Here is a 22,107-nt window from a genome sequence, read left to right on the forward strand (position 1 = left end):
GAGTTGCTGTCCCTCTTTTCTGGGAAGCCCTCAGAGGCTGTCTTGTTTCCTGGACAACACAGGTCCTCCCTACCTTTGACTGTATTCCCAGCTATGACCTCAAATGCAAGTACTACCTGTTTCCACAACTGGAACAGGCCTTACCTGAAGCTCTCTTTGAAAAGGGCATCGGGGAATAAATCAAAGAGGGGCAGGGAGTGGGGGGTGGATATAGAGAAAGGGAAGGAGGGAGAGAAGATAGGAATGAAGAAGGAAAAGAAAAAGAAGGGAGGAAGGGAAGAGAAGGAGGGAAGAGAGAAAGAAAGATAGGGAGAAAAAGAATTATTTAACTAACCCCTTTTGGAGAAAAACAGCAAGGATGACAAAGAGTGCCTGATGAATGGTCCGTTCAGAAAACGGGTGAGACAGAAATAGAGGTCTTAAAAGGCAGATGAAGGCAGCAGAAAGAAAAGAAGAGGTGAAGGGGTGTGTGTCGGCAGGGGTTGGGATGTGGGGGAGGGAGGGATACAGATTTCCACGCTGCCTCGAGAAGGAAGCCCCTCCGAGGAGAGGAGGAGCCGCCGGGGCTGGGGGAGGGGTGGGAGGAGGTGGAGGTGCGGCAGAGCAGGGGTCTCCGCCTCCGCTGCGAGAGGTAGCGCAAGGCAGCCAGAAGCCGGCTGTGGTTTAGCCGCCCGGATGTGGGCTGCGCTCTGAGTGAGGGTGATGGGCGCGGAGCAGCAGGGCCGGTGTGGGAGGGCTTCCTTCTCGGCCTCCCAGGGCACATGCTCAGCTTGCAGAGAGCCTTCACAGGAGCCCTGAGGCTCTCTCAACCGAGTTCAAATCAGCCGGCTCTCTGCATTCAGAAAACCCTGCTGACCACAGGACTATTTAAGAGTGTGACCACGACTCAGAGAAGTCCTCTGTGGTTTGCAGTCCCCCATATACTGTACACATTCAGCCTCGGTCTTGTGGCTGCTGTTTCTGTTTACTGGCCTGAACTGAAGTTACTTCTGTCCCTGTAAGCAGCACTTAGGCTCAAAAGGAATCTCCATGACGTTGACCGTGACTAGCTGCTGATCAGCAGGCTGGCCCAAGGGTGGCAGTTCTGTCCCAGGTGTATATGATGGTGCCCAGGAAAGGGAGGTGTGGCTCAGCATAATGAATGCAATAATAGCGAACATTTAGGAAGCATTTACTCTGCTCTAGGAGAAGGCAATGGCACCCCACTCCAGTACTCTTGCCTGGAAAATCCCATGGACAGAGGAGCCTGGTAGGCTGCAGCCAGTGAGGTCACAAAGAATCAAACACGACTGAGCGACTTCGCTTTCACTTTTCACTTTCATGCATTGCAGAAGGAAATGGCAACCCACTCCAGTGTTATTGCCTGGAGAATCCCAGGGACGGTGGAGCCTGGTGGGCTGCTGTCTATGGGGTCGCACAGAGTCAGACACGACTGACACGACTTAGCAGCAGCAGCAGCAGCAGAAATTGTGCTTGAGGGCTTCTCTGGTGTCTCAGTGGTAAAGAATCCACCTGCCAATGTGGGAGACCGAGGTTCAATCCCTGGGTCAGGAAGATCCGCTGGAGAAGGAAATGGCAACCCACTCAGGTATTCTTGCCTGGAAAATCCCATGGACAGAGGAGCTTGACGAGCTACAGTCCATGGGGTCATGAAAGAGTTGGGCACAACTTAGTGATGAAACGACAAGAAAAATCGTGCTTAGCACTTTACAAGAGTTACCTCGTTTCATCCTGTGACAACTGAGAAGATAGATGTTGTCCTTATTTTACAGATGGGGATATGGGGCTCAGAGAGGTGAAGTTACTCACCCAAAGTGCATAGTCACGGACAGAGCTGGAATTAGCAACCCAGGCTGTCCAACTCCTTTGCTCTGAACAGGTACCCAGTGCGGACTCTGATCATTAGAAACACTCTCCATTTTCCTGACTTAAAAATTCTGTATTGAATTGCTTAGGTATTCCTCCTATGAGTGCTTTTCTAATCATTCATGTGACAGACCAGCACTCTGCTAAGTACAAACAGATTCTGTTTTTAGGGAGCTTACAGTTATGTAAGAGAGGCCCAACTGTGCAAAAAACAACAGAACAAATGTGAGTATGCATAGGAGTCCTATAGATAGTATTATCAGTGTTCCTAAGAGGTACTAGGAGAATTGAGGAGGTCGGCGAAAGCTCCACAGAGAAGGAGAGACTTGAGCTGGGTCTTGAAGGGAAGGATAGATAGAATCTGAAGACAAAAGAGAAGGCATTCCACCCACTGAGGAGGAAATAGAGAACCAAAATAGCCCTTTAGCTAGTAAATAAATTGAACTTAGATTAAAACACTTAGGGATAAATCTGACCAAAAAACGTGTTCACGGGGGCTTCCCTTGTGGCTCAGTGGTGAAGAATCAGCCTGCCAATGCAGGAGACAGGGCTTCGATCCCTGATCCAGGAAGATTCCATGTGCCTCGGAGCAACAAAGCCCGTCCACCATAACTCTTGAGCCTGTGCTTTAGAGCCCAGGAGCCGCAGCTACTGAAGTCTTCGCGCCCTACAGCCTGTGCTCTGCACCAAGAGAAGCCACTGCAACTAGAGTAGCCCCTGCTCAACATCACTAGAGAACTAGAGAAAAACCCCTGCAGCAACAAAGACCCAGGACAGCCGAAAAAAATTATTTTTAAAAAGGAGCTCTGCCTTCTAATTTATAAAACAGATGTGTTCATGGATTGGAAGACTCCATATCACTAGGATATCTGTTCGCACCAAACTGACCAATAAATTTAAACCAATCCCGATCAAATTCTCAGTAGGCATTTTGTAGTAACTGAGAAGCCAATTCATATGGGACTGGAAAAAGAAGAGTTAGACCATTTTCTTTAAAAACTTTATGCCAACCATTCCACTCCTGAGTATTTATCCAATAGAAATAAGAGTGTATGTCCTTGTATGTATGACCTATATAATGACTTATATATGAATGTTCATAGAAAATTAATTTGTAATAGCCAAAACAAAGAACCACTCAAAAGACAATCAAGGGGTGAATGGATAAACAGCTTGTGGTATATCCATTCAATGGAATACCATTCATTAGAAAGGAATGAGCTATTAATAGATGCAACAAGATGATGAGCCTCAAAATAATTATGCTGAATGTAAGGAGCCAGACCAAAAAGGGGTATATATTATACTATTTCACTTAACATAAAACTCTAGAAAATTGGAAACTGATTTATAATGATAGAAAGCTATTCAGTAGTTGCCTGGAGGATAAACGGCTAAGGGAAGATCTGAGCAAAAGGTCACAAGAAAACTGTCTGGAGTGTCGGGTAGGTTCATGCTTAGCAAGCGTGATGATGTTTCACAAATGTCTACATATGCCAAAGCTTATGAAATTTCACAGTTTAAATATATGTAGTTTATTCATCGCACTTTACTTCAATGAAGCTATGTTTTAAAAGCACACGAAAAAGGGAGGGAGCTGAAGGGACCCAAGTTTCCAGAAGGGCTCAGGTGAAGGTCAGTGTTTCTCAACCCTGACTTCACATCTGAATCACCTGAGGCACAGTATAATCAGACTCTCTGAGGGTGACACGCAGGCATCAGGACTTCGAAAGCTCCCCAGGAGATCCAAAGTACAGCAAATGTTGAGAACTGGTGAGTAATAGAGGGGGATGTAAGGGTATATGAGGCGCATAGGGTCACAGGAGGTGTGTAGCGCATGGGAAGGACATGAGCATTGGTGCAGTGTGAGCCATGAAGCCTTGCCCAGGGAGGACGGATCCTGTGTAACAGAGGGATCTAGGGCTAGGACTGCAGCAGAGGGCATAAAAGGAAGGAATAACTCATAACCATGAATGAAGCAGTGTAAATGGGAAGTTCATTCTGTCTCTAACAAAGTCAGAGTCTGTATGTATCTCAAGGCGATAGGGAAGAATTATCCAGATCTCTGGCTATGTGGTTGTTAATAATTTTCTCTTTTGGGAACCCTGGCCTAAGAAACTCCCACTCTCATTAAACTGCCCTGAAGTTCCTTGAATTACTCTTACACAGAGAATAGAAAGAGGATTTCCCACCCATGGTAGACAGGAACGGGCATAAAGGACACAAAAGAAGAAGTGACTTCAATTCTTCCTAAACCAGACAGTCTTTGAATTGGAGCTGCTTCAGAATTACCTGGGGACCCATGCATGTTCCCAAATGGGACCCAAGTGTGTATTTTTTTTTTTCCAAGTTGTGCTTACTTTTTTTTTTTTTTTGGCTTTGCAATATGCAGGATCTTAGTTCCCAACCAGGGATTGAATCCAGGCCCCCTGCATTGGAAGTGCAGAATCTTAACCACTGGACTGCCAGGGAAGTCACCGTATTTTTAAAATAAATCCCAAAGTTTCAGAACGACTACTAACCCAATGGCTAAAGATGACATCTATTGAAAATTTCCCGATTCCCCACCCAGTCTCAGACTCCAGCTTTCCAAGTGGGTGGAAAAAGATCATATGTTTTAACTGATGAAAAGTTTCTGATGCCAGTTTATTATGCAGAAGGCAGGGTGGAGCAGGGACAGGTTCTGGGGAAAGAAAACAGAATGGTACCTTCTATACAGGGAAATGGGTACTAAAGAGGCCTTGACTGAAATTCCTTCATAGTTGGTGGCTACCAGTCCACAGGGGTCATAAAGCCAGGGCCAGCCCCTTAGCAGAAGTGATCATACACATTCTCAGAGCCTTGATTAGAAGTGATTCCCCAGGGCCCTTGGTGTCTGCTACCTCTGCTTGTGACGTCATGGAAACTTCTATGTGGCCTGTGTACATAAAGACAGCAGCCCGTCCTCGCCTGTGGTGAGGAAGTCAAAGCTGTAGGATTGTAACGGGACTGGAGCCAAGAGAGTGCAGCAGGGCCGGTCCTGCATCCAGGGAGCCCACCAGTGGGACAGAAACACCAGTGGGCCAGGATATGGTGAGAGGTCACCCATCACACAGTCCATGGGGGCAGAGGACGGAAGTCATGAAGGAAGGACGCAGGTGGGCAGTAAGGGCAGGGGCCCAGCCAGGCAGGGCTGCCCCCATGGCATGCCCAGGAACCTTCAAAAGTCAGGCGCCTGCTAAGCAGAGGAGGACATCTTTCTTGGCTGAGCAAGGAGAGAAGATCCAGTTGATAACTGATGGGCCTAGAAGCCACCAGCGTCGGGTTCATTTGTTCCGAGCCCACTTATCACCAAGACGACTGTACTGAGCATCATTGCGCTCTCGAAGGGGCTAAGAGAGAGAAAGGGGATCAGGGAGGCAGGGTCAGAACTCTCCCATGGGGAACCCCAGCAGACCCCAGAGATGAGAGTTCATGGGATTCCCCAGTGATGAATTCCCCACTAGTACCTTCTCTCTCTCTCTCTCACACACACACACACACACACGCACGCACATTAAACTTAGTGTCAGGCTCTCCATCCCCACTCGCTCCTCCCCCCAGTCTCATCTTTCTCCCCTCAGGGCTCACCTGATAGAGCTGGTCATTCCCCATCAGAACTTGAGTGTCAGCAGCTAGAAGAACCGGAGAAAGGGGGTCAGCAAGGGCCAAGGAGGTGGCACAGGGAGGCCCATGAATGCTGCCGGGGGACCGCAGCTACAAACACCCTCAGAAGTTTGCATGAGCTTTGTGGGCACCCAAGTTATGTCAGTAACCAGTTGTAGGAGTCCTTAGGAGATTGCAGTGGTGACACCCAGATGAGGCACAGCCCAATGCCAGCCCCATTCCTTAGCAGGTACACACACACAGCCACAACATGCACATGCTCTGTCCCTTCTACCTACCCCTGGAGAATCTTCCAGTCTCATGTCCAGCAAAGCAGTAGACACCCAAAGCAAGGAGCACAGTGGCAATGATGTCGGTGATGATGAGGCCTGCCAAGGTGGCTGAGTCCAGCTCCACACAGTTCTGGCACACTGTGGGGGAAGGGAGGCCGGAAGAGAAGGGGAGGGTCTTCAAGATCAGGGAACCATGCCTCTTAGGGCAGCCACAAGAGCTTTCAGGTCAAGACCCAAACTTGGAAAAAGGCCTGCCAAGAGCCTTGCTACATCCAACTTTAACCTTCAGTCCAAGAAGTAGTCTCAGGTTTGTAGGAACTTAAAAAAGGCAGTAGGCCAACCATGCTCCAGACCAAGCCCCTACTGCTTGGGTCATAAGACTACTATTGGTCATTTACCATTAAGCTCTTTCCCACTCAAGGCTTCAAAATCTGGTTCATATCTTTACAAGAGCAAGCCAGTTTGTTGAGAGCACAGACTGGTACACTGGAGTTCTCTCCAGCTAGGAAGTTCTCATGTCCAGAAGCCCCCACCTATTCCACCCCCAAAGGATCCTGGAAGCACATACTTCGATAGTATACTTGCAGAGTGAATGATTTGGCCTTTTCACCGCACTGATACATTCCTCTTGGGTCCTCAATACGTTTTCCTAAATTCAGAGTTTTATTGTCTGACACTTCTTGTCCTGCTGTTCCTTGTAGCAATGTGATGCTGGAATTGCATTTCAAAATTACTTTGTCCTCAGCTTCCAGCACTTCTAGAGCACGGGGATTCACTAAGGAAAAAAAAAAACCAAAACACCACGATTGGAGCCAGCTCTTTAGTCTGCACCAGACCACTGTTCTGCTGAGGCTCATTACTTAAGAAGGACCACTATCCAAGTCTAAAACAGTTCGAGGTTTCTGCTGAGAGAGACGGAAGTCACGAGAGAAAGGCTTCAGCAGGCATCCCACAAACTGCAGAGGCCAAGGACACAGAAGGGGGTGGTAGGGAGGTCCAAGAGGGAGGGGACATATATGCATATAGCTGATTCACTTCATCGTACAACAGAAACTAACAGCATTGTAAAGAAATTATACTCCATTTAAAAAAAGAGAGAAGGACATGATGATGTAATCCAAACAGAGGACAGGCCCTGATGAACACAGAGCAAAAAAGGAAATCATGGAGTTGGGTTAATCTAAAACCTTCATGGAAATGTGTTCAGATCATTGAATAGAAGTAGGAAGGGAGCCCAGAATGCTAAAACACCCAAGAGATATTGAAAGGCAGAAGAATGGTTCTCAACTGGAGATGTCCACATATTTTTTTTCTCCAAGAAAACATCTAATTCTACTTCCCAGTCACCTGCCACACTCCAACATCAACTTCTCATCCTCTTTCCCTCCTCCTCACTCATGGTCAACCACTGCCCAGGGAATGGTACTACCAAAGCCTTTCCCAGGGCCAGTGATGGCTGGGGGTAAGAGGGAAGCTAATATGAATTACCATTCCAGTGGTCCAAAAGGGGACCTAAGGCAAATCCCATGTAAAGATTTTTAGTTGTTCTACCCATGCTTGGGGGAGAGGGTCAGAAAAATAATTTTTTTTATTGAATCCTTTCTTGGGTCTCTACACAAGTCAAGTCTTGTGGGGATATTAAGGGCTGGATGTATGCACAGCATCTTTTTAGGACCACTGAATTGCTATGACTGAGAACAACTCCACAGCCCACAGAAGCACTGGAATGTATATCTCCAATCCCAGGGAAAAGTGGAATCTACATTGTCCCTGAGATTCATAGTCAGTTACCAATTTGGATAGAAGAGCATCTTTTAGAAAATCCCCCACAGAGCCATTCCTTGTGCTTGTGAAGAAAGCATGCATATATTCTCAGGGAGACACACGTACATCAGATGCTCACCTCATACACTCATGTCTTCCTTGGGGATCCATTTCCAGTGGAAATCCTGGATCTCCTAAAGAAGCTGACTACTAGGGTAACCACTCATCCCAGTTTGCCTGGAACTGAGGGAATTTCTGGAACATCAGGCTATCAGTTTTAAAACCATGCTAACTGGGCTGAGTGCGTCATTCTATCACCCCAAATCTGCCCTTGCTCTTGCTCAGCCGCGATTGAACTTCTCTCTTAAAGCATTCCCCTGAGTGCTGGGCCATGGCCCCAGGTGGTGATGTATGGTGTCCACATGACCTTGAGTCCTGGACCCCGGCGGCTATCTACCCTAGACGGAACAAAGCTCCCAGTACCAGCCCGAGGCTCAGGCGCACATCTACTACAAAACTTCCTATAGATCTCTGGCCTGAGGTCTTCAGAGAGACATTGAAGGCCAAGATGCCGCCCTAGTTAGAGTCAGTCAGAGCCAAGAGCCTGTGCTTCCCAGACCCTGTGCTACATCCCAACACAACCCTCCTTGACAACACTGGTGTACTGAGGCACTTTCAAATGGACCTCATTCCAGGTGGTAATGTCCCTCTCAGGTCCCTTCCCTACGACGTCCCGGTGCACTCGGAGAAGCCTTACCTTGGGAGAGAAGGGCAGCCAGTATCAGGCAAGAGAGACACCTGCTGTGCTCCATCTCCCAGCAGAATTCATCCAGGAGACAGACACAGGTCAGAGACTATCAGCCGGGGTTAAAGCCGCCTTTCCCCAACTGATTCACGGGTACCCGGAAAAAGTAAAGGGTGGGGGAGGAACTAGAAAACGCCTATTTCTCTGTCTGACAGGAGCAGCTGGGGTAGAGGTAGGCTGGGGGTGGGGTAGGAAAGAAGCAGCTGCAAATAGCTCTCTCTCAGAGTATGGAGTGTGGAGGTGGGGTAGAAGCTGGAAGCAGAGGCTATGGAAAAGGATGCCGAGACTTCTAGGAAATAGAAGGAGATTCAGGGTGTCCTTTCTTGAGTTGCTGATGAAAAATAAGAAACTAAGTTCTTGTCAGCAACATCATTACATTTACTCACCATCTGAAAACTGCCACTTCTCAAAACCCTTGATAGAAGCTGTGAATCCTATTCTATAAGCCATACCAGCTAGGTTCCTTCCTTTTCTGGTCTTGCTTGGGACCCTGCCCAAGCTCCTTCTTTGGCCTCCTGGGGTACCAGACTAAGTAGCTTCTTATCAGTGGGAGGTTGGCCTTTGGGGGCCCCCTAATGAGAGATTTGCATCCTGGCTCCAATACTGTCTACCTGCTGGGTCTGCACCAGTCACAGAATTCTCCAGAGACTAATTCCCTCAGTATCATGAAAAGAATTCAAACAGAATGTTTGTATGGTGCCTGACACTTCATAGGTCTTCCCTGTAGCTCAAACGGTAAAGAATCTGCCTGCAATGCAGGAGACCTGGGTTTGATCCCTGGGTCGGGAAGATCCTCCGGAGAAGGGAATGGTAATCCATTCCAGTATTCTTGCTTGGAGAACCTCATAGACAGAGAAGCATGGAGGACAACAGTTCATGGGGTTGCAAAGAGTCGGACATGACTGACTAACTATTAACTAACACTTAATACTGACACTTTACATGTGTAAGTAAGAGTTATTAGGAACAATATGATCGGGACTTCCCTTATGGTCCAGTGGTTAAGACTCTCAATGCAGGGGCCCTGGGTTTGGTCCCTTGTCAGGAAACTAAATCCCACACACCACAGCTAATAGTTCACATGCCACAAAGAAGACCAAAGATTCCACGTGCTGCAACTAAGACCTGCACAGCCAAATAAGTAAATGAATATTAAAAATAATAATAGCAATATGATTAACTCGCAAGCACAATTGAGCTTCCCCAGGAGACAAATGGAGTTTTTCCTTTTGGGATATGGAGATCCAAAACTGTCTACACTGCTGCAGTTAGACTATACTTTACCCGAGGGTAGAGATTGTACATGCCTTGCTGGCTTCTGTTTTCCAAACACCTGAAGAGAGCTCTGTATGTTTTCGTTGATTCACTGGCTAACTCGCTGAGGGGCCTGAGATCCTGGGAGTTCAGCTGAGGCCCCTGTCCCTGGAAATGCATATCCTGTCCTGGAGGAATAATCCTATCTATTCCTTTCCAGGCAGGCACCACTTTGACGATCTCATCTTCAAAGAGCAGTGAAAAAAAAATCCCTGGACTGAGGTGGCTCTCTGCTCAGAGCTCCAGCCCTAAGCACCTAAGGGTTCCCAGTGAAGTTCATCAGTTCTAACAACAGCTAGCAACAGGCAACAACTGGCTGAGCTCCGAGTAACAGATAATGGCGGAAGTGTTTATCCTCCTCATGAAGAAAGGGGCCCAGGCCACCTCCCACCCAGCACCCAAGGGCGCTTTCTGTATAAGCCGAGTCTCTGAGATGGAAATCCAGCACTCTGTCCCGCTCCCTCCCCTCCACCTCCCACGCTCCTCTCCTCAACGGAAAGTCAGAGCCATCTGCACCTGCAGCCCTCCTGAGCCCTGCCCCCACCCACTGCCCACACTAGCAGCCCAGGGTGGAGGCTCACAGGGGCCCCAGCCCTAAGGATGCTGGGCGGGGCCAGGCTAGCTGCTAGCACAGGCTGGCTGGCTGGCTGCTGCGGGTTGCTCAGTGCTTCTGCGGAGAACAGAGATGGATATGCAGCAGGGGAAGCGTCTGGCTGGCCTCATCCTGGCCATCACTCTTCTTCAAGGTAAGGGCCCACTAGGGGGTCTGACAGTCCGGAGAAGGGCTCAAGGGAAGAAGCCCATCACGGGGGGGACAAGAGTATTGGGATCCCCTAACCTTGAGATGTCACCCTGAAGTTCAAAGAAGGAAGGGCAAAAAAGAAGTTTCTGTGCTAGAGAGAAGCAGTGTTCCATGGGAGAGGTGGAGTGCTTGTCCCTTAAGAAATCAAAACAGAGGGACTTGAGAGAGGACCCGGATGCCGCCATCTTAGGTTTGAATGTAGCCCAAAGGGCACAGGCCAGGTTGCTCAGGTTGTATTCCTTAACTCAGAGCTCCGGCTAGGAGTAGACTTATAGAGCATTCGCTTACTCGGTCGGTCAGCTGGTCAATAAATATGTGTGAGGTCGATCCTAGTATGTATCAGGCTAGGAGAATATAAAGGTAAATAATAACCTTCTGCCCCCCATGGGCTCGTAGTCTGATTGAAGTGATAAGTTTCAACATTTCCAGACTGAGTATAAAGCACAATATAGGGTACTTGTATGAATATTCATTTGGGAATTCAGTAGGAAGTGGATGAACTGGGTCGATGCCTGGAATATGGCCTCTAGACATTGAAAGTTGTTGACATCATTCAAGCATTATGCGAGATGTGAGGAAAAGGAGGCTGAGGATGGAACTGTGAGGATATCGCTGTTAAGGAAAGTTAGAGGAAAAAAGTGTCAGGAAAGAGATAAAGGAGTGATCAGAGAGCTGAAATAATCAGGTGAGTGCAATTCCATAGAAACCAAGGGAGTAGAGAACTTCCAGAAGGAGAGCATCGCCAAGAGTATGAAATGCTAAAGGTACATCCACTGATAGAAGAATATATTTAAAAGTTTAAGTCTGTGGGATTTGGCAAAACAAAGATCATGGATGACGTAAAGGAGTTTAAGTGAGGTAGTGTGAGTGGAAGCCAAACGGAAATGAGTAGAAGGTGGAGGGCAAGGGGGCAAAAGAGCAGCAAATGTAAAATGTTCTTTAAAGAAGTTTGGATGAGAAGGCTGGAGAGGTTGAGTGGTAAGTGGAGAAGTAGCAGACTCTAAGAAGAAATGTGTTTGTGTGTGAAAGAAACTTGAGCACATTTCCAAGCTAAAGGAGAAGACAGTGAGTAGAGGGAGGCCCTGGAACTGATACTGAAGGCTGCAGTCACGAGTGGGATCAAGGGCACAGAGAACAAGGCAATCTCCCCCACTGAGACTAGAAGAGAGGAAGCGCAGATGGCTCCAGCCTTAGAGACGCTTGTGGGTGGAAAAGAAGCTGAAGAAGAAAGAGCCGTTACAGCATCCATGTTTTCAGTGAACTAAGTGGGAAGAGTTGACTCATTGGAAAAGACTCTGATGCTGGGAGGGACTGGGGGCAGGAGGAGAAGGGGAGGACAGAGGATGAGATGGCTGGATGGCATCACTGACTCAATGGACGTGAGTCTGAGTGAACTCCAGGAGTTGGTGATGGACAGGGAGGCCTGGCGTGCTGCAATTCATGGGGTCACAGAGTCGGACACAACTGAGCAACTGAACTGAACTGAAGTGGGCAGCAATGTAACCTGCTAAAATTGAGCTGGGTGATGACTGAGTTGGGGACTAGAAGAGACGTTGGAGTTTAGAATTATTTCTGAGAGGAATAGAGAAAGAGCCAACTGAAGACAACACAGGGTGAGGGGCAGTGCTGAAAGCCTGTGTGGCAGCTATTTCTGTAGAGCAAAAAGAAGCCCTGGACTGAGCCGCAGAAACCTGAGTTCTGTGTGCAGCTCAGTCACCAATGAGCCAGGTGAACTTGGCGATGCCTCCTCCCTCTGGGTTCAGTTCTCTCAGCCATCAACCTAGGAAATTTGGCTACATGAGTTCTCAAGTCCTAGAAGGAACTAGAATTCAGATAATCAAAAATTTAAATGTCAGCAATCAATTATACTGTCTTTTCTATGGTATCAGGATTAGAATGAGAGGACTCTTTGTTTCTTTCACAGTGACCAGGTTGCTGGGGAGAAGAGCTAGTTAGAAATCTGCTTAACTCTTTGTCTTGCCTTTTTTTTTTTTTCATTTATCCATTCATACTTTCATTCAAAACATATAATGCTCCTACCATGTTTCAGGCACTGTGCTAAGTGGTATTCATAAACAGTTCAGTTCAGCTCTGTGTGAAGTTCTAAGACTGCTATCTTCTCTGTCAAGCTTTTCCTGTTCCTCACCCTTGGCCAAAATCAATAGTTTCTACCCCTTTCCATATGCATTTATGCAAGTACTAAATGATAATTTATAAGTATTATTACATTTATTACATTTGTGGGTTATTTTCCACTTCATTGTAAACTCTTCAGAAGCAACAACTAGTTATTTGTATCACCACCCTTTTCTTCCATACTCCTTCTTCATGTCAGGCACTTAATAGTGATCGGTAAGTGTTTGGATTAAATCCAATTGAGTTGAACTCCAGTGTTGGTTCTCTATAGTATGTCCAGCATGCAACTCTACCACTCTGAGTTTTGAGACAGATTTGAGGGCTATTTAGTGGCTAACTCCTTCGGGACATTCAGGATTTACACACACAAAAAAAAGTGGGTCACCAAAGCTGAACATTATAGAAGTAATTCTGCTGTAAAAGACTTTAGCTAATACACACCCAATCTTTTGCAAGGCTTTAGCTGCTAAAGGAGCAGAGCATTCCACACTGTACAGGCAATACCCTTACATACAGTGCAATACAATTGCTCAGTGCTAACCATCCAGAGTTGGGATCAGACCCCAAAGGTGAAGGGCACAGTCCCCAAAAAGACTCCCCTCACTTAAAAAGGGAGGCACTGGTTCAGGGATCCCCAGACCACCCGCACTTCTGAGGAACTGCCTACAAATCTGGAGAGTTCCCAAGAACCCTCTCAGAATTTGCTAGAACAGCTCAGAGAACTCAGGAAAGCCCTGTACTGCAAGTACAGTTTCATTATTTAAAAAAAAAAAAATTAGATCTAGACAAATGAAGAGACACATAGAGTGAAGTCTGGGAGGGTCCTGAACACAGAGGTTCCATGCTTTTTCCTTCCAGAATTAAAATACATCAACCTCCTGGCATGTTGATATGTTTACCAACCAGGAAGTGCCACTGAGTTTTTCTTGGGATTTCATCACATACACATGATTGATTGAATCATTGATCATGTGACTGAACTCAATACCCAGTCCCTCCTCCACCTCCGAGAGCTCAAAGTCCCGATTCTCTAATCACATGTTTAGACTTGACCTGTCCCATCCTGAGTCATCTCTTTAACATAAATTCATGTATGATCCAAGGGTCCACCAAGAAACACAAAGGCAATCCTATCATTCATAAAATTCCAAGGGTGGAGAAACTCCCTCCCAGAAGCCCAGAACAAAGACTAGACAAATTTTTATTAAACAACACCCTAAATTCAGTTTGGTGGTTTAGGCTACCATCCAGGGAAATAAGTACAGATACTGTCACTCACATGGATTAGGCTCTCTCTCTTCATCTTGGCCTCAAATGACTGTGGAAATGATGCATCAGGAGATCTGAAGGGCTCCATGCGCAGCTAATCCTCTGTCTTCTGTCTCTGCAGGTACTATGGCCTATGTGAGAGAAGGTAAGGGAAATGTCTTCTTTCTATCATCAGACTGGGGAAATTCATGGAAATATGGCCTCTCACAACGGCAGTCCTACAGGAGCAAGTGAACAGCTTAGAAGGGATGGGATGATAAAGGATAGAGAGCAAATCCTTCCATTGTTAACCAAATCAGTGGCCAGTCTTGACCTTCCTGGGTTTCCTGGAGCTAAACAATTAATTGTCTGGTGCTTGGAGGAGAAACTGGGCCCTAGCAGCTAGGCATTACTCAAAGCACCACCTATGAATCAACAGCACTGGCTTCACCTGGGAGTGTGTTAGAAATGCCAACTCTCAGTGCTTCCCCAGAACTATTGAATAGAACCTGGAATTCTAAACAGATTCCCCTGTGAATCATGTGTGCCCCGAGACAGGGAGAATTTCAGAGGCAAGATCTTAACATGCATTTCCTTTTTCAGTAAAAGTGGATGACAATCGAGAAGATGGTTCTGTAATTCTGATTTGTGTCACGGATGAAAAAAAGATCACATGGCTTAAAGATATGAAAGAAATAAGTTCTGGAGACACAAATAAACTTACTTGGGATCTTGGAAGTAGTACCAAAGACCCTCGAGGAATATATGAATGTAAAGGATCAAGTAACGAATCAAAATCACTCCAAATATATTATAGAAGTACGTATCCCTTTTGGTTTGCTTATGTGAAATTAAGCAGTACCGGCTGCTCTGGTGAGCTTCTTGTCTGGGATGGATGTAGACATAGACGCTAAACAGTAATGTAAGAGTCAGCTTTCTTAATCTCAGCTTACATTTTTTTAAATTTAACAAAGCAGTTCCCCCAACATTTTGAAAAAGCATAGCCTGTCTTATAAAGCCTGGCTCACCTTTGGGTAGGCCCCACTGCTTGGAGGAGTCAGCAGTTTATACAAACCAAGTTAAGACAGGTAAAGGAGACAGGGGAGATTACAAGTTGAGCGACTGTAGCATGGAGAATGGGATATGGTCTTCCTTTTATTTCAAACGGAGAAGGCAATGGCACCCCACTCCAGTACTCTGGCCTGGAAAATCCCATGGACGGAGGAGCCTGGTGGGCTACAGTCCATGGGGTCGCTACGAGTCGGACACGACTGAAGTGACTTAGCAGTTTATTTCAATAGTTGCTGGTAGTAAAACCACATGGATTTCCCCCAGACTCCTGCACAATAAAGGAACATCACAAAGCACTGAGTTCTTAGTCCAAGGATCTTCCAGGCAATTCCCTAGCCATACCACCCACAGAGAGGCCTGCTGCCCTGGACAGAAATATTATCTCAAGAGAAAAAAAATCCAGGGTTGAAGGAATTCTTGTCCTTCTCTCTCCCCACAGTGTGTCAGAACTGCATTGAACTGAATCCAGCCACTGTGGCTGGCTTTATCTTCACTGAAATCGTTAGCATTTTCCTCCTTGCTGTTGGGGTCTACTTCATTGCTGGACAGGAAGGAGTTCGCCAGTCAAGAGGTAAAAGAATGTTCTTAGGGACTTCCCTGGTGGTCCAGTAGCTAAGACTCCTAGCTCCCAGTGTAGGTGGCCAGAGTTTGATCCACAGTCAGGCAACTAGATCCCGTATGCCACAAGTAAGACCCGGTGCAGCCAAATAAATCAACAAACAAAACAAAATAATGTTTTTAGATGAGAGCTGAGGCGATCTGGGACCCTCAGCCTCCTTCCTACCAAAAGAGACCCAATAGAAGAGGCTGGGTTAGCAAGTGTTGCTGATGAGCATGGTCCAGTGAGGCTCTGACTCTGAAGGCAGGAGGAACAGGACACTTGGTGTTTTCATAGCATATTTGCCTGTTTCGAAATACAACTCTCTCTGACTTGTCCTCTGTACATTTTTAAAAAATTACTCACTGTTTATTTAATTTTATCTGTTTATTTTTGGCTGTTGGTCTTCACTGCTGCATGCAGGCTTTTGGTAGTTGCGGCAAGCAGGGCTACTCTTCGTTGCAGTGCAGGGCTTCTCACTGCGGGGGCTTCTCTAGTTGCAGAGCCTGGGCTCTGGGCACAGAGGTTCAGTAGTTGCTGCTCGCAGGCTTAGTTGCTCAGTGGCATGCGTGATCTTCCCAGAGCAGGGATCAAAACTGTGTCCCCTGCACTTACAGATGGGTTCTTAACCACTGGACGACCAGGGAAGTCCCTGTCCTCTGTACTTTAAAAAAAATCTCTTTATATAAGTAAAACCTGCATTCACAAAAGTGCATGAATCACATATACACAGCTCAAAAAAATGTTTTAACGAAGTAAACACATACATGCATTCAGCACCCAGTTAAAGAAAGTAAATTAATCCTTGGGGTCACTTCCAGCCTCTACCTAGTCCCCAGAGCAACCATTCTCCTAATTTCTAACAACATTGATTCATTCTCCCTGGTTTTGATCCTTATGTAAATAGACTCACACATTAAGTACTCTTGTGTGTGGTTTCTTTCACTCAACAATATGCTTGTGAGATCCATCCATAATGTTGTGTGTAGATGTATTTCACTAATTCTTACTGCTATTCGGTACCCCATTGCGAGAATATAACCCAGTTTATTATTCATTCTGTCTTGTTTGTGTGTACATTTTGTTTATTTTTTTGTGCAGCTTCAGACAAGCAGACGCTGTTGAACAATGACCAGCTCTACCAGGTAAGTGAATATGAAATGAAAGAGACACTGCTAGTCAGTAGTGGTAAAATTTTGAAATGGGGGTCGGGTGGGCAAGTTATTTGGAAGTTACTATGTACACAAAAACTGCTTAGGACATAACAGACAATGGCATCGTTATCCCTTTGGGTGGAATAGATGAAACAAAGAGAACGGTCGAGAGAGACTGAGGTAAGGATCTAGTAAGACAAGCTGAAGAACATATTGAGAGGGCCACACAGAGAAACTAGGAGCAGCGCCTTCCTCCATCCTTGTCCTCTGCCCCCAGGACCATGAGGAAACCACTCCAAAACCTTGAACATAAAAAGCACTCAATAAGTATGCATCAGTAGAAAACAAACTTATGGTTACCAGGGAGTAAAGTGGGGCGGAATAAACTGGAATATTGGGATTGACATTTACACACCGATATATCTAAAATAGACAACTAATAAGAACTTCCTGTATAGCACAGGGAACTCTATTCAGTACTCTGTGATGGCCAAATGGGAAAGAATCTTAAAAAAAGAAAAGTGGATATATGCATAACTGACTCACTTTGCTGATGCCTGAAACTAACACAACATTGCAAATCAACTATACTCCAATAAAACTTAAATATAAAGAAATGACAAAAGCATAAATATATATACCTGAAGAAAGGTGAAAAAAATTAAAGACATTGGAAGTAAAAGCTAAAAAATTTTATAAATTTTTTAAGTTAAAAAATAAATACATATAAATTAATTCATAGAGGATGATGATAAAATGTCCTTTGTAGCCCCTTAAGGAACGGGAAGATGACCAATACAGCCACCTGAGGAAGAAGTGAACCCAAGACTCAGACTAGGTATGTCTTTCTACACTAATTCTAAGGAAGTGCCTTTGCACTACCTGCCCTCCCAACTACTGCCAAGCCTATCTCCTTTCCCCAAGCAGCTATAAGGACGGGAGGGTAGGGAGAGTTGATTGATCATTCCATGGGGGGAGGGGGATGACTCTCCTGTGCATTGTAGGATTTATAGCAGCATCCCTGACCTCTCTCCACCAGATGCCAGTAGCACCCCCAAGTCTGACAACAAAAATATCTCCACATACTGCAAATATCCCCTCGGTAGCAAAGTCGCCCTTAGTTAAGAATCACTGATCTATAATTCTCAAGCCTTTATTAAGCATAGTAGAAAACTTTTGTATATATATATATAAATAATATGTTTGTGCTGTAGGTGCTTAGTTGCTCAGTCGTGTCCAACTCTTTGCAACCCAGTAGACTGCAGCCCACCTGGCTTCTCTGTCCAACGGATTCTCCAGACAAAAATACTGGAGTGGGTTGCCATGCCCTCCTCCAGGGGATCTTCCCAACCCAGGGATTGAACCCAGGTCTCCCACACTGCAGGCAGATTCTTTACCGTCTGAGCCACCAGGGAAGCCCAAATAATAGTAATAACCTATAACGGAAAATAATTTCAAAAGTAATGTTTGTGTATATGTATAACTGAATCACCTTGCTGTGCACCTTACACATTGCAAGGCAACTATACTTCAATGAAGTATATATATATTAGGGGAAAAAAAAGAATCACTGACCTATGTTAATCTTCCAATCGATCCCAAGCTCTCATTCAATCAAACAGAAACTCCAATCAGGGAAACAGGGCCCAAGCAATATTTGATTTTCTGAACCAGTTGCATTTTTTAAAATCCAGGTGCTTTCCCTTCTATCCAGTTCTCAGAAACAAAGCAATACATTTTGGAGCAAACCTAGCAGAGAAATTTTCAGCCCTAAATCTAGACTTCACAAAGGTGACAAATGGAGAAGAAAGGCCATCAGAGCAAATTTGAGTTTCTCTCAAAATAAAGCAAAACTTGTATTAACTGGGTAACTGAGTGCCTGGAGAAGGCAGCAGAGGATGAGATGGTTAGATAGCATCTCCAACTCAATGGACATGAACTTGAGCAAACTCTGGGGGAGACGGTGGAGGACAGGGAAGCCTGCCTTGCTACAGTCCATAGAGTCGGACACAACTCAGCGACTGAACAACAAAACTCGTATGGTGTTTCAGGAGCGCCACCTATTGGAAGTAATTTTTCTAGAAAAGAAAAATGGAAAGGGCAAACAGCCTCCTTTATTTGAATATCTTTTTTTACATTTTTATTTACTTTCGGTGTAAGTCATAATTCACATAGTTTAAATACGCAGTGAAAGGTCTCCCTCTCACTCCCTACGCAGCCACCCAGTTGCCTTCTCCAGAGGCAAACAATAATACTAGTTTCCAGAAATTAGTGTGGACCTAACAGAGGCAGAAGATATTAAGAAGAGGTGGCAAGAATAAGCAGAAGAACTATACAAAAAAGATCTCCATGATTCAGATAATCACGATGGTGTGATCACTCACCTAGAGCCAGACATCTTGGAATGTAAAGTCAAGTAGTCCTAAGGAAGCATCACTATGAACAAAGCTAGTGGAGGTGATGGAATTCCAGTTGAGCTATTTCAAATCCTAGAAGATGATGCTGTTAAAGTACTGCACTCAATATGCCAGAAAATATGGAAAACTCAGCAGTGGTCACAGGACTGGAAAAGATCAGTGTTCATTCCAATCCCAAAGAAAGGTAATGCCAAAGAATGTTCAAAATACAGCACAACTGCACTCATTTCATATGCTATTGAAGTAATGCTCAAAATTCTCCAAGCAAGGCTTCAACTGTACATGAACTGAGAACTTCCAGATGTTCAAGCTGGATTTAGAAAAGGCAGAGGAAACAGATCAAATTGCCAGCTTCCAGCAGATCATAGAAAAAGCAAGAGAGTTCCAGAAAAAAAAACATCTACTTCTGCTTCGTTGACTTTGCTAAAGCCTTTGACTGTGTGGATCACAACAAGCTGTGGAAAACTCTTCAAGAGATGGGAATACCAGATGACCTTACCTGCCTCCTGCAAAACCTGTATGCAGGTCAAGAAGCAACAGTTAGAACCAGACATGGAACAAAGGACTGGTTCAAACTTAGGAAGGAGTACATCAAGGCTGAATATTGTCACCCTGCTTATTTAACTTCTATGCAGAGTACATCATATGAAAAGCTGGGCTGGATGAAGGACAAGCCAGAATCATGATTGCAAGGAGATATCAATAACCTCAGATATGCAGATGACACCACCCTTGTGGCAGAAAGCAAGAGGAATTGAAGAGCCTCTTGATGAAAGTGAAAGAGGAGAGCAAAAAAACTGGCTTAGAACTCAACATTCAAAAAATTAAGATCATGGCATCCAATCCCATCACTTCGTGGCAAATAGATAGAGAAACAATGGAAACAGTGATAGACTGTATTTTCTTGGGCTCCAAAATCACTGTAGATGTTGACTGAGGCCATGAAATTAAAAGACACTAGCTCCTTAGAAGGAAAGCTATGACAAACCTAGACAGCATGTTAAAAAGCAGAGACAAAGCAAAGACCTTTACCAACAAAGGTCCAGCAAAGCTATGGTTTTTCCAGTAGTCAAGTATGGATGTGAGAGTTGGACCATAAAGAAGGCTGAGCACCAAAGAATTGATGCTTTTGAATTGTGATGTTGGAGAAGACTTTGAGAGTCCCTTGGCCTGCATGGAGATCAAACCAGTCAATCTTAAAGGAAATCAATCCTGAATATTCATTGGAAGGACTGATGCTGAAGCTAAAGTTCCAATAGTTTGGCACCTGATGCAAAGAGCCAACTCATTAGAAAAGACCCTATGCTGGGAAAGACTGAAGGCAGGAGGAGAATGAGATGACAGAGGATGAGATGGTTGGATGGCATCATAGAATCAATAGACATGATTTTGAACAAGCTCTGAGAGATGGTGAAGGACAGGGAAGCCTGGCGTGCTGCAGTCCATGGAGTTGCAAAGAGTCAGACATGACTGAGCATCTGAACAATAACAATACAGTCTTACAAGATATATAAAATACTCTATGTTGGAGATATTCTCGGCATATATAAGCAAATTCCAAGTGCGCATTATTCTCCCCATATTTTTCACACAAATGTTGTCTTATACATCTCGCACTTTTCAAGATTTTATTCTATTCAATAAAATCTGAGTACTTCATACCAACATATAAAGGAGCTCCTTTTTAAAAAATATAGCCACTTTGTACAGATCACCTATAATTTTCTCAACTAGTCCTCTACTAATGGATGTTTAAGCTGGTTCTTTTGCTCTTACAATGCCACAATGACTGTAGAAATGTCATTTTTTTTAATTGTAGTAGTTGTAGTTGCTCAGTCATGTCCAACTCTTTGTGATCCCATAGACTCCAGCCCTCCAGGCTCCTCTGTCCATGGAATTCTCCAGGCAAGAATATTGGAATGGGTAGCCATTCCCTTCTCCAGGGTATCTTCCAGACCCAGGGATCAAATAGGGTCTCCTGCTTTGCAGGCAGATTCTTTACCATCTGAGCCACCAAGGAAGCTCTTAAAAATTGTATTGAGGTATAATTTACATGCTATAAAATCACTCACCTTACAGGATTTCACCTGTTCTCAGTAATTTTTATCAAATTTTCCCAGTTGTACAACCATCACCATAATCCAGATTTAGACTACTTCCATCAGTCTCTTAAAGTTTCTTGTGCTGTTTCTGGGGGCTTCCCTCATAGCTTAGTCAGCAATCACTAATCTCTTTTCTGTCCCTTTAGATTTGCCTTTTCTGGAAAAATGGAATCATATGGATGTTCTGGACATTCTTGTGCCAAGTCTTCATGTGGACATGTTTTCATTTCTCTGGGTTGCTACCTAGGAGTGAAGGATTGCTGGGTGGTATGGTAAATTTATCTATATCAGTTTAAGAAACTGCCAAAGTGTTTGCCAAACTGGCTGTTCCATTTTACATTCCCAGCAGCGATAAGTGGTTGGGGTTCCTCTTTCTTCTCATCCTCACAAAAGTTCCTTACTATCTTTTTTAGTATAGCCATTCTAGGGGATATAAAACAGTATCTTATTATGGCTTTAATTTGCATTCTCTAATGACTAACGATGTTGAACATCTTTTCATGTGCTTATTGGCTATTCTCATCATATCTTTAGTGAAGTGCGTATTCACAACTTTTAAAATTCAGTTATTTGTTTTTCTTCTTACTATTGAATTGTAAACGTTTTTATACATTTTCAAATATAAGTCTTTTAGCAGATATATGATTTACAAATATATCTACCAGTCTGTGATTTGTCTTTTCATTTTCTTAATGGTGTCTTTTGAAATGCAAAGGTTTTTAATTTTGCTGAAATCTGTTCTACTCTTTTTTTTTCTTTTATGGATTGTGCGCTTGGTGTCATGACTAAGAAATCCTTGCCAAACCCAAGATCACAAAGATGTATTTATAGTTTTAGTTCTAACGATAAATGTTATTTTGAACATTAAGACTATTTGTAACAAATACAAATAAATGCAATTGCAGGACCATAA

The 22,107-nt window shown here is 44.7% G+C and overlaps 2 protein-coding genes across 2 annotated transcripts; one reads left to right on the forward strand and one right to left on the reverse strand.

Moving 5' to 3' along the window:
* Window positions 1–4,491: 4,491 nt before the first annotated feature.
* Window positions 4,492–10,202, reverse strand: CD3D (CD3 delta subunit of T-cell receptor complex). Its single transcript, XM_069555332.1, has 5 exons — window positions 8,305–10,202; window positions 6,352–6,558; window positions 5,790–5,921; window positions 5,476–5,519; window positions 4,492–5,237 (listed from the first exon to the last, which is right to left on the reverse strand). Exons 1-5 carry the CDS (start codon window positions 8,357–8,359, stop codon window positions 5,172–5,174), a joined length of 504 nt encoding a protein of 167 aa, XP_069411433.1. The 5' UTR covers window positions 8,360–10,202; the 3' UTR covers window positions 4,492–5,171.
* CD3G (CD3 gamma subunit of T-cell receptor complex) lies at window positions 9,994–22,107 on the forward strand. The gene is made up of 7 exons (XM_069555330.1): window positions 9,994–10,412; window positions 13,995–14,018; window positions 14,456–14,671; window positions 15,363–15,494; window positions 16,623–16,666; window positions 17,445–17,513; window positions 21,341–22,107. The coding sequence occupies exons 1-6, from the start codon at window positions 10,352–10,354 to the stop codon at window positions 17,493–17,495; spliced, it is 528 nt and encodes a 175-aa protein (XP_069411431.1). The 5' UTR covers window positions 9,994–10,351; the 3' UTR covers window positions 17,496–17,513; window positions 21,341–22,107.

Source organism: Ovis canadensis, chromosome 15, assembly GCF_042477335.2.
Source record: "Ovis canadensis isolate MfBH-ARS-UI-01 breed Bighorn chromosome 15, ARS-UI_OviCan_v2, whole genome shotgun sequence".
NCBI classification, from domain to species: domain Eukaryota; kingdom Metazoa; phylum Chordata; class Mammalia; order Artiodactyla; family Bovidae; genus Ovis; species Ovis canadensis.

What these genes read in the sequence shown, in the direction of transcription:
- CD3G (XM_069555330.1), top strand. Translation starts at nt 10,352, where the DNA reads ATGGATATGCAGCAGGGGAAGCGTCTGGCTGGCCTCATCCTGGCCATC. An exon ending in GGCCATCACTCTTCTTCAAG is followed by an intron (nt 10,413 to 13,994) that starts GTAAGGGCCCAC and finishes CTGTCTCTGCAG; the next exon opens with GTACTATGGCCTATGTGAGA. An exon ending in TATGGCCTATGTGAGAGAAG is followed by an intron (nt 14,019 to 14,455) that starts GTAAGGGAAATG and finishes TTCCTTTTTCAG; the next exon opens with TAAAAGTGGATGACAATCGA.
- CD3D (XM_069555332.1), bottom strand. Translation starts at nt 8,359, where the DNA reads ATGGAGCACAGCAGGTGTCTCTCTTGCCTGATACTGGCTGCCCTTCTC. An exon ending in GGCTGCCCTTCTCTCCCAAG is followed by an intron (nt 6,559 to 8,304) that starts GTAAGGCTTCTC and finishes TTTTTTCCTTAG; the next exon opens with TGAATCCCCGTGCTCTAGAA. An exon ending in GGAATGACCAGCTCTATCAG is followed by an intron (nt 5,238 to 5,475) that starts GTGAGCCCTGAG and finishes TCTCTCTCTTAG; the next exon opens with CCCCTTCGAGAGCGCAATGA.